The 16,739-nt window shown below is 43.0% G+C and overlaps 1 protein-coding gene across 4 annotated transcripts in view; it reads right to left on the reverse strand.

Moving 5' to 3' along the window:
- Positions 1-16,739, reverse strand: part of LOC139339993 (diacylglycerol kinase beta) — a 106,930-nt gene that overhangs the window by 76,172 nt on the left and 14,019 nt on the right. For 3 of the 4 annotated variants that reach the window (XM_070975521.1, XM_070975522.1, XM_070975519.1), the window contains exons 2-3: positions 6,640-7,165; positions 2,400-2,476 (exon numbers count right to left, since the gene is read on the reverse strand). In XM_070975521.1, coding sequence (XP_070831622.1) covers positions 2,400-2,476; positions 6,640-6,706 — 144 coding nt within the window. In that variant the 5' untranslated portion in view covers positions 6,707-7,165. Of the gene's footprint in view, positions 1-2,399; positions 2,477-6,639; positions 7,166-16,739 lie in introns of those variants that run through there. The other variant, XM_070975520.1, reaches the window with a different exon arrangement.

The raw sequence follows: 16,739 nt of genomic DNA on the forward strand, positions 1-16,739 counted from the left end.
TCAATAGCTATGGCATTGTACTGCCAAAAACAGTGCTTTTAGGCATTCCATGTTTTCTTCCTGTCAGTTAGTCACATGATACACACAGGAGTTAGTACCTGATTGCATAACCATTGTTTTTGATGACTGCAGCCATGTGTCTTGGCATGCTCTCCACCAGCTTCTGACATTGTTCTGCTAACACAGCAGCCCGTTCCTGTTGCAAATTTCAAACAAATTTGCTTTGTTTTTGGGCTTGTGGTTCTTCAGTTTGAGTTTGATGATGTTCCACAGGTTTTCAGTTGGATTTAGTTCTGGTGATTGAGCAAGCCAATGCATGGTTCCAATGTTCTGGTTCTCCATCCAGGCTTTAACTGACCTTGCCGTGTGGCAAGGGGCATTGTCTTGTTGGAAAATCCAGTCATTCGAGTCAGGAAAGAGTTTATCAGCTGATGGAAGAAGACTGTTTTCAAGAGTAGCTCTGTACGTGACCTGGTTCATTCGCCCTTCACACAATTGCATTTGCCCTGTTCCACCCATACTGAAACAACCCCATCACTGATCCACCCCCATGTTTTGCTGTAGGGGCAAGACAGTCTGGTTTGTAGGCTTCTCCAGGCTTGCTCCTAACCAGTAAGTTGGCTGGAGTGGGCATCAACTCAAAATCGGATTCATCACTGAAGAGAACCTTAGCCCAATCATCAACAGTCCAATCCTTGTGATCCCTAGCAAAGAGTAACCGGGCCTTCCTCTGCCTTTCGTTGATGAAGGGCTTCTTCTGTGCCCTGTGTGACTTCAGACCAGCTTCAAGAAGTCGGTTTCGAACTGTCCTTGCTGAACAAGTCACATTTTTTGTCAGTGTCCACTCATTTTTAAGGTCCCTTGAGGTTGGACAACGATTCCTGACACAGGAACAGATGAGTGCACGACCCTCTCGTGGGGTAGAAAGACGTTTCCTGCCTTGACCAGATAGCAATTTGGCAGTAACATGTTCAGCTTGGCTGCACGGTGGCGCAGCAGGTAGTGCGCGTGCCTCACAGCAAGAAGGTTGCCGGTTCGATCCCCGGGTCAGGCGGGGCCTTTCTGTGTGAAGTTTGCATGTTCTTCCCGTGCATGCGTGGGTTCTCTCCGGGTACTCCAGCTTCCTCCCACAGACCAAAAACATGCTCATTAGGTTAATTGATGACTCTAAATTGTCCGTAGGTGTGAATGTGAGTGTGAATGTTTGTTTGTCCTTACAAGTGGCCCTGCAATCGGCTGGCGACCGGTTCAGGGTGTACCCCGCCTCTCGCCCATTGTAGCTGGGATAGGCTCCAGCCCCCCGCAACCCCGAAAGGGATAGGCGGTATAGATAATGGATGGATGGATGTTCAGCTTGCTTTTTCTTGGTGTAATGAACGGCTGTCTTGGAGATCTTCAGTTTTTTGGCTACCTGTCTCTCACTAATGCCAATTTCCAGCAGTGCCAAGATGGCTGCCTTTGTGGCTTCATATAATTCTTTTGTTTTTGCATTATGTGAGAGCTGACAGCTTTGAGTTGTGCTACGGCTTGAATGTAAGCAGGAAACCACTCTATGCCTTTGTATGTGCAGTGCTGCTTATGTCATGAAATTGCCTCTTATATACCCTGGGAATACAATTAAGCTTAAGCATGTCTAATAGGGCATAAAGTTTTATGGAATCAGTTGCATTTTTTTGTCATGTTCGTTGTATTCTTCAAGTAATATACCTTTAGTGGTATCAGGCATTAATATGAAAAAGAAATTGACACGGGTTGTCTAATAATTTTTTCCATGACTGTAAATCAAAGGCTGCTGGCTGACAGAAATGCCTTTCTACAATGACACAACACAAGCAAAAAACAAAAGGGTGAGTAAGCAAAGTTGAATTTACTACTGAAAATTTTTAAATCTGCTCACACAATCCTGCTTCACACAGGATCAAATTGTGTCTGGTAAATGATACAGAAAATGGGTCAACTAGCAATTGATTATTTAGTTTCCAAGCACACAGCAGGTGAAGTAAAAAGTTCATCTTGAATGCATGGTCACTGATGTGCCAAGAAATTAATGAAATCATCCGAAGTTCAGATGATGATTTAAAAGAGTCTGCCTTGATTACTGCAGCTACTACAGTGTACAGCTCAGCTGGGAGCTGGTCTGCTGATGTCAGGTGCCAAAGTTGATGCTGCGGGTGTGTCTTCAGTAAGCCTTAATCAAAAATGGGCTGTATGACTAAGCATTGCAGTGCTTGATATCGCACTGAATCAGAGGAACTTAACAAGCATCTGATAACGTTATACCATGTGTTTGTGCACACACAGACAGTAGTCAGAATGAGACAGAATATCAACCAGAATGTGACAAAAAAGATAGAGGCGGATGAAGGATAATGGAGTAGGGAATTGGGATAGAGACACACCTGCTCTGGATTGTATTTGGAAAGGACTCCTTCACCATGAAACTCCTCCAGCACATCCTTCAGCTTCTTTGTGGAGTCTGAGAAGGAAAAAGAGGAAACCGAATTTTGTTATTCCATTTACTGCACTGTATTTGTTTTGATACATTTGTCTCACTGATGAAAACCTTGCAGCTACACAGGACAGCATTTTTAAGAAAAGGAACCCCATCATGCTGTACGCACACCAAGCACACTTCCTCAATATCCCTCAGTGAAAATGTTCTTTTGGCTAAAAGGCTTTCTCAAAAACTAAATAAACAAGCTGCATGTCATTAGCCAATGCCCTGATAAATACTCATCTGTACCAGGAAGTGCTGCATCAGTTGAGCTGAGCCTGTGACTCACCCTCTCAGTGAAAAGTAAAAGGGGACATGGTGTCTTTCTCACTTTTAAATGCCAATCCCATATTGATGTGTGTGCGCGCGCGCGCGTGCACACACACACACACACACACACACACACACACACACACACACACACACACACACACACACACACACACACACACACACATACAACACATGTTGTGTTTATATCACTTGTGGGGACATTACATAGACTTACATTCATTTCCTGGAGCCTTACCCAAACCCTAACCATAACCACTATTTGCCTATTCCTAACCCTGTACCTAATCTAACCTTACCTACGCACACACACACATGCACGCACGCACGCACGCACACACATGCACACACACATCACAGAGCCTCTGTCCAGAACACCAATTGCAATGACCTCTTCCCACGATCATCTGTCAAACAATTACAGGGGACAAATGCACACGTGTGCATGGGCAGATCACCTCACTACCATTATTACCACACACACTTATGCATGCACACACTCAAGACCTGATTTCACCAGTCATGTCAGCTCTCATAATCAACTATGGATGACACTTCATTATTTTTAGTGCTCAGCAGCATTTCCTATTTCTGTCCACCATTAGTCCACCCGAGTAAGGTGAAAAATGTGATTGAAGAACATCCGGTATGCAAAAAAGGACAGGCTACTGTCCAGCATTAGCCATATGCGCAGTGTGGTTAGTAACCCACCAGCACATAAAGAACACTGCCGTCTCATTCTCAAGACCAGCAAGCAGACCTCAAGTGACCAGCTTTACAACCACAAAAAACATTGCCTGCTTTTCTGCTTTATATCATTGTAAATTGAACAAGACACACAAATTTGATTTGATCTGATTTCACTTTATTATCACAATATTCTTCTGAAATGTGTCTTGCCTCCCAAAATGTAAACTTTTTAACATGTAGTAAATTTAAAAAAGCACAGTATTTAACCAAACAGCAAAACAAACACTCTGAGGGTGTCACCTCAAGAAAAATGTGATGGATATTTTTCACTATTTTCATATAAGTTATCATAATGTACAGATTATTTCAAACTGAAAATAATTGTCACTGTGCTGCTTTTCCAAAAAGTGTCCAAAAACCAGGAGTGTCAGCCTTCAGCTTTAGCCAGTGGAAGAACTTGTGATTTTTAATTGTGCTGGAACATTTTCACTATTAATTTTCAATTAAATTGAATCTAATTATCTAATAAAATTAAATCTTCCCAAAGTTCAAATTGCTGTCTTCACATTTATTGTTTTGTCTGACAGTCTTATTCCAGTCAAAAAGGTATTCAGTTTACAATTTATAAAATAAAGAAAAGCAGCGAATCCTTACAGTTAAAAAGCTGGGACCAGAGAATCTGGCATATGTAGATAACTGAAATGAGTAAGAATTTATCTAAATTGTTGCTGATTCATTTCTGTTAATCAACTAACTACTGCTTCATCTCTATTATATTAGGGCTGCAACTATCGATCATTTTCATAATCAATTAATCTGCTGATTATTTGTTTTGGCTACAGAAAATGAAAAATGCCCATCACAATTTGTCAGAGCCCAATTTGTTTTATCCACCACAAACAGTCCTAAACATTAAAAAATATTGAGCTTTCCATCATGTAACACAAAGAAAAACACACGACATGACATTGGTCAAGTTTTAACTGGTAAATGTTCAAAAATGATTAATCAATTAACAAAATGGTTGTGATTGAGTGATGAGCTAATTGTTTCAGTTCGTTTCCATAATATGGCTTATTAATGACACTATCCTTTCAGCCTGAGAGTGTTGCTCTCTCACATAGATTTCTCTCTAGAGAAAAACACAGCTAGTGTCCTTCATTTCATCCTTGACTGATTGGCTGGTGATACACAAGCCTTCCTGTCTTTCTACTCCTCACCATCAGTAAAAATGAGACCTTCCCAGCTTGCAGGGGCCTTCCCTGTGTGCACATTTGTCATGCTTCGATTATACTCCTATCTCAGCTGCAACCTGGCTCATGAACCAAAGGCTGTGCTAGACCACAGCTGCAGCAACATGAATAGGGTGAACCTACAAACAGCATGGAAAAATCTCTGATAATTGACCAATTTACTGTCTTTTCCCACTGACCTAGGAATTAATATTATTTTACTATTTCAGCTAGTAGGAGAGCCACAGCCTTCCACAGATGACCTTCAATGGCCCTGGCCCTTGAACCATCAGGGCTTGCTAGAAATCAATATTTTCCACATAATAAGTCATTTATAAGAGTAATGTCAGTGCTTGATTTGGGCAATAGAAAATATTTACGCCTCATATTTAGTTTTAAAAAGTGTTATCATGGGTATGACTATGCCATAGATTAGAGTCTGTCCGTATTTCTAAATACAATCTTTCAAACTTCTATCTTTGCTCCTTTGTCCTGCCATACTGCCCAGGGTGGCTTGTACACACACACACACACACACACACACACACACACACACACACACACACACACACACACACACACACACACACACAATCAATCAAAATATCTGTGCTTCTGAATCAGCAAGAAACTTTTTAGTGATTTATTTATTTATTTATTTTTGTGAAATCTGTTTCGACTTCAGATGACTGACAAGACAAATTCTGAATGCTCAATATCTTAACCACTGTCCATGTCTCCCCTGCAGCTCCTTGCAACTAATCCCATGAAACTTGCAATCAATTCAAGCAACATCCAGAGGCAACAAGTAAGTAAGGAAAAGACAGGGAATGGAGCAACCTGTTGTTAATTGCAGTATCTGATTAAATGAACAGGTCAACCGGAAGAAATGTGAAGAGAAAAGCTGTACAGGAATAACTAAGGTAGCAATATGTAATCATGCATAAAATGAATCCACAAACAGTATAGAATTATGTGTGTGTGCTGACACACACATAGACACATAGGTTTAAGTGGACAATGTCAATACTAACCATTTTGGCACCTTGGCTACTTACTTTATCATAGTATTTAGTATTTTTGGTCTATGACCTTCCAGTCAATCAGTGAATTTAACACAATGACCTGTTGTGGTTTTACTTCATACAAGTCTATAAAGCAATTATTTATGCATGATTGTATAATCCCTCAACAGAATAGCTTACGTGACAGAGTCACACTGTATTCATCATCCATAATAACAGGCAGGCTCCACCAGGAATGAGAAGACAGGTACTCTTTTGACTAACAAATGTGGTTTAGTGAGGAAAGAGAAAGCCACAAGGCTCATCCAGCAGGCTAATGAGTGGCATTCTGAAAAAAAATGTAAGAGTAATGTGACACCAACTACTCTAGCGTCCTGGGCCAGTGCTTGTTCTCCTTTTGATTTTAGAATTCTTCTGTAACTGAACCTATACTGAACTATAGAAATGACAAGCTTTTGTAATTGTCAATTGTCTGTCCTTTCAAGACTTGGTCTTGGACAAATTGGAACATTCTCATTATCAAATAAACAACAAACAAGACAAATTACTGTATTATTAGTTCATGTGTTGCTTATATCATGCTTGATTGTGTATCTCATGAGTAACATGTGTGGCTTGTGGGCCTGCATAGCTACATAAAATCCATTGATGCCCTCTTTTGGCAATCTGACACATTTATGTGTACAGTATGTGTGTGATGCACACAGAAAGTCATCACCCACACCACAATCTCTCTCTCTGTCTCTCTCTCTCTCACACACACACTCTCACACACACACACACACACACACACACACACACACACACACACACACACACACACACACACACACACACACACACACACACACACACAAAAGGCCAAAAACAACTGTGAACCCCCAGATTCAGACATGTGGGTACTCACACTCGCTGTATTGTTGCAGCTGGGCAAACTCAGCTGGGCTCAGACACACCCAGCTCCCGTCTCCCATACTGCCCGAGGCCAGTGGCGGGGCTCTGTGTTTGCAAGTGTGTCGGTCCACGAGTGCTGCTAAGGGGACTGATGGTTATCCTTGGGTCAAGTTGTGAAATAAGACTGAGGCAAAGAGATTTTGGGATGTCATTTCTGCCTCTTTATAACTAGCACCTTGTGAGCACACAGGAGTTGGAAAGTTGAAATAGCTGAGGCCACATGAGTATTGATGGAGGTAAAAAACTGGAAAGATGATTATGGTCAACTGAGCAGTGTTTGTCAAATGCCTGGCTGAAGCTGGGGCTTTTACATAGCCTTCTGAATATTGCTGCTCCAAATATTGAATTTGTCACTTCGAAGCGCTATAAACAAAAGCAAAAATGTACAGTGATTGTCACAGCAACCAACTACTGCTCATGACTCGGAGATGGCACAAGATTCTTTCATTACGTCTGCAACAGAAAGCACCATCTCTGACCTGGAGAGAGAGAGAGAGAGAGAGAGAGAGAGAGAGAGAGAGAGAGAGAGAGAGAGAGAGAGAGAGAGAGAGAGAGAGAGAGAGAAGCAAACACAAGAAGAGAGGAGAGAAAAAACAAAATAGAAATTATGGTGATCATCAACATTCTCTGGACCGTATATGAAATAAACATGTAAACATGTAAGCTTTATATCTGTTGTCATAACAGAAAAACCTGTGATATCTCAGTCATTTCAAAGATTTGGGGGGTGGGGTGGTTGTAGACGAAGAGGGTGCAAGAAAACAAAAGTGATAGCACAATAACAACCAAAAGAGATTTACAGCAGAAATGGAGGTGGAGAGAGATGGAGCATCTGAACACTCAGTGGCAACAGAAAAAGCCGGCTGAGGGAAATACAGCTTGGACAACCATGCAGAGGATCAGCATAGTTTAATCACTGGACCCAATTTTTCAAGGGAGAATTCTATTCCTCAAAACTGAGCTCAATTTAAGATCAATATGAATTTGATTTTGATTCTGATTCTGATTCTGATTCTGATTCTGATTCTGATTTTGATTTTGATTTTGATTTTGATTCTGATTCTGTCCAATCTTAACTGAAATATCCTGAAGTGTTCTTTTTGTCCTCTGACTGCACTGATCTTTACTTATCCAAAATATCTTCATTGATCAAATTCAAGTGTCCAGATTGTGCCATAAGGTTGTTCAGGAGACAAATCAGAGAAGTAAAAGAATTTGTGTTTTTCTTATGTTTCTACTGTTATATGTCAAACTGGACAGGGCCATTTATAGCGATTAACTCCTTATTTCTTTAAGAGGAACGGATCAGAATTCAGTCTCTGGACAAACAATAGGGGGACAAATGCTGAGTCAAACTGGTTGGTGAACCACTGATCCAGAGTTAGATTGGACATGTTTCTGAAAAGACAAGATGCTGTTAAATTTTTCAAACATAATTTGTCATTGCTGTTATCAATGACTTGACACAGATTTGGCAGAGATCTGTGTCAAGTTGGACAAAAAAAATAAAAACTAGCCTACTTACATGGCTAGATAGCATGAGTGCTAAGTAAGAAATAGAATGTTTGTTTGTTTTTTTTTTCTTCTGACAACATTTTAACATTTAGCAGTTATCTTGTATTGTTGATAAAGTTACTAACAATATTCAAATAAAAACTATGTGTATGAATAGAATATACTTAACTTATAACTAAACTTCACCTAACCATAAACTATATGCTGAAAAAACTTTTGTCAGCAGATGCAGCCTATTCTTAAATGTTGCCCATCTGTCTTTCAGTAGTTTGTTACGTGACAAGTCAGCATTATTTGACTGTGGTCAGATTCAATGAAAACTGTTTGCATAGAGGAGAAATTGACTAGAAAAGCACTGCACACTCTCTCTGTCTCTCTCTGTCTCTCTCTGTCTCTCTCTCACACACACACACACACACACACACACACACACACACACACACACACACACACACACACACACACCCCAGAGTGAGATGATAAAACAAATCATTACTCTAAAAAATCACATTAAAAGATCCAAACCAGCAATGTTTTAAGCTGTTTCTTTACATTTTTGTTATAGCAACCACTTTTTTCCATGAGAGTTTAACTGACATTGCATCCATCATTTGTCAGACTTGTGACCAAAACATTATTGCTACTGACTCTGTGGTTTCAGTAACAAGGAAGTAAGTCACAGGGTGGAAGTAGCCCAGGCTCTGAAGGCCCCCGCCGTAATCCAGATGAAACCTTTGCTGCAATCAGAGAGGAGGCACTGTTGCTGGCTGCAGAACATGGGAATACAATCTGAGGTAACATGTGCTTCAGTAAGTAATTCACATGTGCCTCCATCACAGGACATCAGGTAGAAAGAGACCCTGAAGAGAGAAAACATGGAAGATGTGAAACTGCAAATGATGGGATTCACACAGGATCTGTTGAAGGAGCTGAAACCACTTCTCCAGCCAGCCATAGCTCCACCACAGCCCACGGTACAACCTCAGAGAGAGCAGCAGCGACTAACTTCACAGGCAAACAACTGGATTTGCCGCCGATGCAGACAAGCAGGTTACATTGCTGCTGAGGTCCAAGGGGTAGGGGTTGATGGTACAACAGAAGAGATTCGGGCCACCGAGGCACTGACTGGACAATATCCAATGATAAGAGTGCATATCGAAGGCACTGAACTGTCTGGACTGTCAGACACGCTCTTTGAGCAGCATTTTACCCGAGCTACGCTGGGGCGGACACCTGTTGTTTTTAGATTACAGGCAGCAAATGGCCTTGAAATCCCCTACACAACCTATGCTGCTGGATCTGGAAGTAGAAGGTATTGGAATACCTAGGTGAGGTGTTGTGATAGTTAAGGATGAACACTGCACACCCACTCATCATTGGAATGAATGTTGTGACTACTTGTTGGAATACCCTCTTTAAAAGGCAAGAGAAGTCTGCTCTGCCTTCTCAGAAATTCTAAAATCGAGTATGGAAGGATGCCTTTGCCACATATCAACACATTGAGGCCACCATGACGGAGGATGGGCTGCTGGGATATGTGTGGCCAGTTGTACGGTGCATTTGTAACTGAATGTTGATATGTTATTGCATTTCTCTTCTGTGTCCCATCTGTCTTTTATTGCTTAGCAGGCATGGTGATCGCGGCAGGTGTGTGGCACACCCCTTACCGGAACCGGTAGTGCAGTCGCATATCATTGGCCGCTAATGCAGACCTGTTAAATACCCGACATCCGGTTAGTCGCTCTCTCTCTCCTCCTCTGAAGCGGGTGCTGGCTGGCGTGCAGCTCCACTGAGCTGTAGTGTCCTGGTGTGGTATGTGCTGTGTTTGTTCTCCTGGTGTGTAGCGCAGTCTGAAGTTCGGGAAATGTTATAAGGTGCCGTGTTGGCAGTCCTCTGTTTTTAGGTTGGCATGTTGGGCCTGGATGGTGTGTGTGTCCCCTTCCGATTAGCCGCTGCTGCCACCGTAGCTGCTAACAGCTAGCGGATCGATGTGCGCAGGTTACAGCTAACACAGGTATACCGTGGTGCAAACTCAGTGCTAAGTTTATCTGCCAGTGCACATTTAAGGTCGCAAACAGCTGGCTTTGTTTCGTTTAAAGCTTGCCTGGCATTAAGCTGTTTGCCCTGCCTTGCCTCTTTTCCCCTTTGTCTTCTCGTTTTTTAGTTGCCTCTCTGGTCTGTGCCTCTTGTTGCCTCATGGTCAAGTAGCTCTACTGCTCTGCCTTATTACGTAGATGTCTCTTTTTTACCGCAGTGTGGTAGTTGAAGTGTGCTCAGCTCATTCAGGTCGGGACTTCAGGGTTCAGGTTTTATCACAGCCGTTGTAGGTAGGGGCCTGCCAAATTCCTGCATGGGTGCATGCCTTTTGTTGTTTTTTCTTTTGGTTTGATTTGAGTTACTAGTTAATTTGTATATAGATATTCTATTTAGTTTTTTTCATTTCTTTTTGTGTGATTATTTGAGTGTGCAGGGACCTCTGCTGCAACTAGCTGTGGCCTTTTCCTCCGAGCTAAACCAGTGGGTTATTGCACTAACTGAACTTCATACGCTGCAGGGGCAAAAAGGGAACTACATCAATGTTTTTTTAAAAAAAGAAGCATAATTTATTAAAGGAAATATTTTAATGTGATTAATAAATAAAGGTTGTTGAAATGTGCTTACGTCATGCCTGTATTCATTTGTGCACTTACCTGTGCATGGGCTGTTTTGGCTGTTAAAACGAGTATACTCTAGGTGCAAGTCCTAAGGTGGCGTTGTTGGTGTCGTCAAGGTTCTCTAGATCTTCCACTCACAGTTCAACTACTGTTCATCCCACGCCACACATTGTTGTGGGGTCTGACTCAGATGGGCCCAAGAGGAACAGACTACTGTGCCATGGTAGAGGCCCTGCCTGAATCTGGCAACATGAGAGTAGCCAGGACGCCAGCAGTGGTAAAAAAAAAAAAAAAATGGACAGACTCCCAGTGAGAATTTGTAACACACACTCGTATTATTTGACTTTTGGTCAGCACCAGAAGCTTGGTAAGCTGTACCATGTGGATGAAGCTGATGTACATGGACCCTGTGATTTGAACCTGTCCCTTGGAGAAAACTGTGTGGTTGAAGTGACGTTGGTGGATGCAGCAGCTGACCAGGGAAGACAGGAGCTGCCAAAAGAGTTGAGCAATCTCGCTAATCAATCTTATCTGTCTGGGAAGCAACAGGAGGAACTACGCGCCCTGCTGCTAAAGTGGAGTATGGTGTTTGCATAACATGAAGAGGATTTTGGATGTACAGACCTGGTATAGCACTGCATTCACACTGCTAACGCACCACCTATCAGAGAACAGTACAGACCTCTTCATCCAGCCATGTACAAAGAGATGAAAGGGAGGGAGAGCTGTAGCCCATGGGCCGCACCCATAGTGTTGGTGAGAAAAAAAGATGGCAGTTGGAGATTTTGTGTGGTTTACAGGAACTTGAATGCAGTTACCTATAAAGATGCCTTTTTATCCCCTGCCCAGGATTGAAGAAACTCTGACTAACCTGACCCAAGCAGAGTGGTTTTCCACTCTCGACCTGACCAGCGGCTACTGGCAGGTGGATATGGACCCTCAAGACTGCTTTTACCACACCGCTAAGACTGATTGAGTTTGAACAAATGCCATTTGGTCTCTGTAATGCACAAGCTACCTTCCAGCGCTTAATGCAACAGTGTTTAAGTGGCCAACTGGCTGAATCCTTGCTGATGTATTTGGATGACATAATAATTTACACACCTGACTTCTCTTTCCACCTACAGCATCTAGATGAAGTGCTTCAAAGGCTGTGGCAGCATGGTTTGAAACTGTGTCTAGGAAAGTGTAAACTGCTACAACATGAGGTGATGTTCTTGGGCCATGTGATGGACAAAAATGGGGTGAGACCTGAACCAGATAAAATTTCAGCTGTGCTAGACTGGCCTATCCCCACCACCATAAGTAAGAGCCTCCTCGAACTAGCCAGCTATTATAGACAATTTGTGTCTGGCTTTGCAAAGATTGCACGGCCCCTGAGCCAGCTACTGACAGGCATTCCCATGGATAAAAAGTCAGAAACCAGAAAGATGTGCTTCCAGATTATGTGCCCAAGCCTTAGGAGCCAAGAAGTGTGGAAGAGAACCCATGAAGCAGATGCTTATGCTTGTGTAGGAGTAGGATTAGGTCCTGTCCCTAGGCCGGCCCATGGACACATCCTTGTCGCCAGTGACCTGTTTATCCATTTTGCTTGGGTGATTCCCACATGCAAACAAACAGCTCATATCATAATAAAGGCCCTCTGGACTCATGTAATTCAGCCCCTTGGCTGTCCAGCTCGGTTCCATTCAGAACAGGGACCCAATTTTGAGTCAGCATTGATGGTACAACTGTGTAATACCTATGGTATAACAAAAAGCTGCACTACCCTGTATCACCCCAGGTAATGGCAGTGGGGAGCGCTTTAATCAAACTTTGCTAAACATGCTGTGCGCCTTAGAGACATCTAAGCAGAACCGCTGGCCAGAGTACTTGCCTGAGCTAGTGCACGCATACAATAATACCACACAAAGTGCAACCAGTTATACCCCCTCCGTCCTCATGTTTGACTACGACTCCCAGAGGATGTGGGATTAGGGGTAGGTCTTCAGCAGATGAGACACAATGTAGGTGGGTGGGTAAAGGATCATCAACAGAGGCTGACCTTAGAGTACACTTTGGCTAGGCAAAGGATGGATAGTGCAGCCTCCCAAAATAAATAGCACTATGACAGAAAAGCCAGAACTCTACCACTGTTGCCAGGGGAGAGGGTTTGGTTACGGGATAGGAACCTTCCAGGGAAAGGAAAGCTGTGTACCTGGTGAAATCCTAACCCATATGTGATTTTGGAACAGGTGGGAGAAACAGGGGTGGTGTATAAGGTTCAACCAGAGAAAGGTGATCATGTACAAACTGCTCATAGAAGCTCACTGAAGTTGTGTATGGCTCCTTTGGTGGCGGTTCTACCACCAGCCACTGAGGCTGCTACAGAGACTCAGGAGTTCACTCTACCACTGCTTTATGGGTTCCCCCCTGCTGCAGCTGCTGTGCCACTTGCAAATGATGAGCCTGAGCTTGCTCCATGACGCTCCACAAGAGTAAACCTGGGACAACCCCCAGTGAGATATAGAGACTAATATGTTGCAGGGACTGCTAACATTAAAGTATGGGGAGATGTCACAGGGCAGAAGTGATTTTATTGTGATTGTTCGTAAATTATAGTGTATGCATGTTAATAATTTAATAAATTATTGCATGTTTTATACTTTCATTTGATGTATTTTGAGCTTGGTTTTATTGCATCACCCACACCTGTGAAGTTCATTGCTAGTACAGAAGATGAAGAAAGAAGAAACTGTACTTTATTTATCACACACTACACACACACACACACTACATGCACACGCCATGCTTCTTGTGAAATTAATTCTCTGCATTTGACCCATCTTGGTCCGTCATTCCTCCGCGTCAAACCAGGAGCAGTGGGCTGCCAGGCAACAGCGGCGCCCGGGGACCCATCCTTTTAATCACCATTGGTCAGGTGGTGATCTTCTTGCATGTTTTTAGTGGGGGTTATTTAAGGAGGAAACCCCGGGTGAAAACAGGGGGGGACATGCAAACTCGAGCAGCAGGCATTGAAGGCGTGGTGGAGGACACGCCACCAGCGCCCACAGCAGGATTCGAACCGAGACCTTCTAGCTGTGAGGCATCAGTGTTACCACTTGTGCCACTATGTATCAGGTGGACAGCCCCCAGTTGGAGGAAGAGAGCCTAATGTCTCCAGCCAAGGAGGAGACACAGAAGTGCCACTGTTGAGCTACATAGGGACAGGCCGCACTCCGCCACCCTCCTCATGGACAGCAGAGTTGGACTTTTAACCTTTCAACTCTCAGGGCTTTATTTTTGATTCCACCGCCAGCTCAGCACAGGGTGCGCACCCTGCGCAGTGGTGACCTTTTTCTTTTGCTCCGCCCTTTTTAAGGTGGAGACGGAGGGTTCCTGATTGGGGACTTAAAGGCGCTGCGGGACTGGTCTCACTCTTTCTCCTTCCTGGGAAGCAGCAGGAGGAGGTTTCAGTTGTACTGCTTATGTTGTGTCTCTGATGGGTCCAGTAGTCTTGTTTTCGAGGCTTTATTTCCTTTAAGGGTTTAGTGGTTATGTTCGTAGGGTAGAGGAAGGATCCCAGATCCAACGGCCCTATGTGGGCTGGTCTGTAGCTCATTCCTTCCTTTTGTTCAGTTTGGCTGGCCCATCAGTCCTTTTGTTTGGTTGAGGTTGTTGTTTTTTTTGGTGGATTGGTTTATTTGTATTAATAACCTTTATTTTGTTGCTGCTGCTGAAAAAAAAAACTCCTCATTTTATTATGTTAGACCTCTTTGGGTGAGCCATTTCATTAGGGGTCGTAACAGGTAACCCGAGGCACACAGAGGTACACCAGGATGGGTGTTGCGGCGCAGAAGGGGGAGGTGTCGGCATAATCAGCCGGCAGATTTGGATTTTCGGTCCATTTCGGTCCACACCAGCAGCATGAAAGAGTCGTGTGCTCACGTCACCAACGTGGGGTTCTCAAAATGCATTTTAGATGTCTTGACTGGACAGGTGGTTCATTAACACACAGCCCTCAGAGTGTCAGTGCATTCTTCATGGCATGTTGCGTTTTACACAACATGGCTGTACGACGTGGATGTCACTATGAACTCACAGAGGACACATTAAAGTACTTAAGATGGAGAGAGGCTGAACTGCATGTGCCATGTCAACTGGGAGAGCAGCAGAGCGCACAGGAGAGGAGGGAGCGCCTCGCCGCCCAGCTTTGTCATTAAGTGAGTATTGGCGGTATTTGCGGCTAAACAGATGGACAGTATTGAAATAAATTCTGCGAGGCCGTAGATATGGCCACTGCGAGCCTGGATCTCCCGGACCAGAATGTCGGGCTCAGTCATCCTCGAAACTGGCCATGCGCCTCGCCAGCAGCGTTTTTAAAGGTGAGGTGAGGAGCTGGTGTGATTAGTGAAGATTGGACTCGGCTGTGTCAAACCCACTCCACGCCTTCTCCCCTCCCTCTTTCCAAGTTGCGCCGCTGGGTGGGACTGAGATGAGAAGGAGGAGTACATGTGCCGGCAGCGCAGTGCACGAAAATACCAAAGTCTGCGCCGCCAAGCCCCATTAGCGAAGCGGACCCAACTTTGCGCTGGAATCGGAAATAGAGCCCCTTGTCTTAAGATTTGGTCTTTTAGCCTTTTAACTGTGTATTTTAATGACTTAGGTGAGATAACAATAAATGGTTTTATCCCAGTCTGTCTGTTGTGTCCTCCTTGATCACAGTCAGAGCTGCTCTCATCCCTGATAAATTATCATAAAGACCTGCTAAACCATAAAAAATTTATCTCACCCTTTTTATTCATCAATTCCACACCCATAAGCACCCTTGGGTTGGTTTTACAAGTACATTGACTGTCAGATCTGGAACAAAATGACAGTCTTTATTTCAATCCGTCGAACATTGACCCCATTTACATATTCAAATAACAGCACTAATTAATAATCACTTCTCCCATACAACCGCAGGATCAGCTGCTCATGTTGCTGCTATAACTGTCATGGTGATTCATGGTGACTGTTCAGAATGTGTTGCTGGTATTCCTTGTTTATTGGGTGTTTTTTTAACAATATTATACCACAGCAGCTATTGTTTGAGTGGCTGTTCAAAACGTGTTAATGCTTTATTTTATCAGCCAAAAGAGTCACAGAGGAGACTCATTTGGTTGGTTCTTTAAAAGTTAGTTTAGTAAGTTAGTTAGCCTCCAACAAATCAAAAATCTGCATGTTTACTGATCGTTTGGGGCTTGTATAAATAATTGCAATAACTTAAGTTCAGAGCAATAACCCACATCATAGTACTGAAAAGCTAACATAAGAGACAACAAACAGTAGGCCAGCAGTAGTTGTCGGACTAGCTGTCAGCTAGTGAATGTGATAGATAGATAGATAGATAGATAGATAGATAGATAGATAGATAGATAGATAGATAGATAGATAGATAGATAGATAGATACTTTATTTATCCCTAAGGAAAATTCACTAGTTCCAGCATATTCCACAAATTTTAAGTAAAAGGCATGCAATAAAGCAAAGAATTAAAGGTTAAAAGCGACGTGGTCAGCTCACCTTTTTTAATCCGATATCTACAGTGCATGTCACTTCCTCATCAATGTGGATGTGTGTTTTCAGCTTGAGAAAAGACATTGGGCTGTGTGAACTGAGTGGAATAAAGACTTTTGACTTGAGTTTAGTGCTAATAATACTGACCAGAAGCCAAAGGACAAAACTGTAGCCAATGTTGGGCAAGTTACATCCAAAATATAATACATTACATATTATTAGTTACTGTCATTTCAAAGCAATTAATTAGATTACATATAGTGACTCTGGATTGTAATGCACTACTTTACACTACTTTAGCATTACTTTTGAGTTAATTTTCGCTGAAATAACCGCAGAAATA

This window comes from Chaetodon trifascialis, chromosome 12 (assembly GCF_039877785.1).
Source record: "Chaetodon trifascialis isolate fChaTrf1 chromosome 12, fChaTrf1.hap1, whole genome shotgun sequence".
Classification (NCBI taxonomy): domain Eukaryota; kingdom Metazoa; phylum Chordata; class Actinopteri; order Chaetodontiformes; family Chaetodontidae; genus Chaetodon; species Chaetodon trifascialis.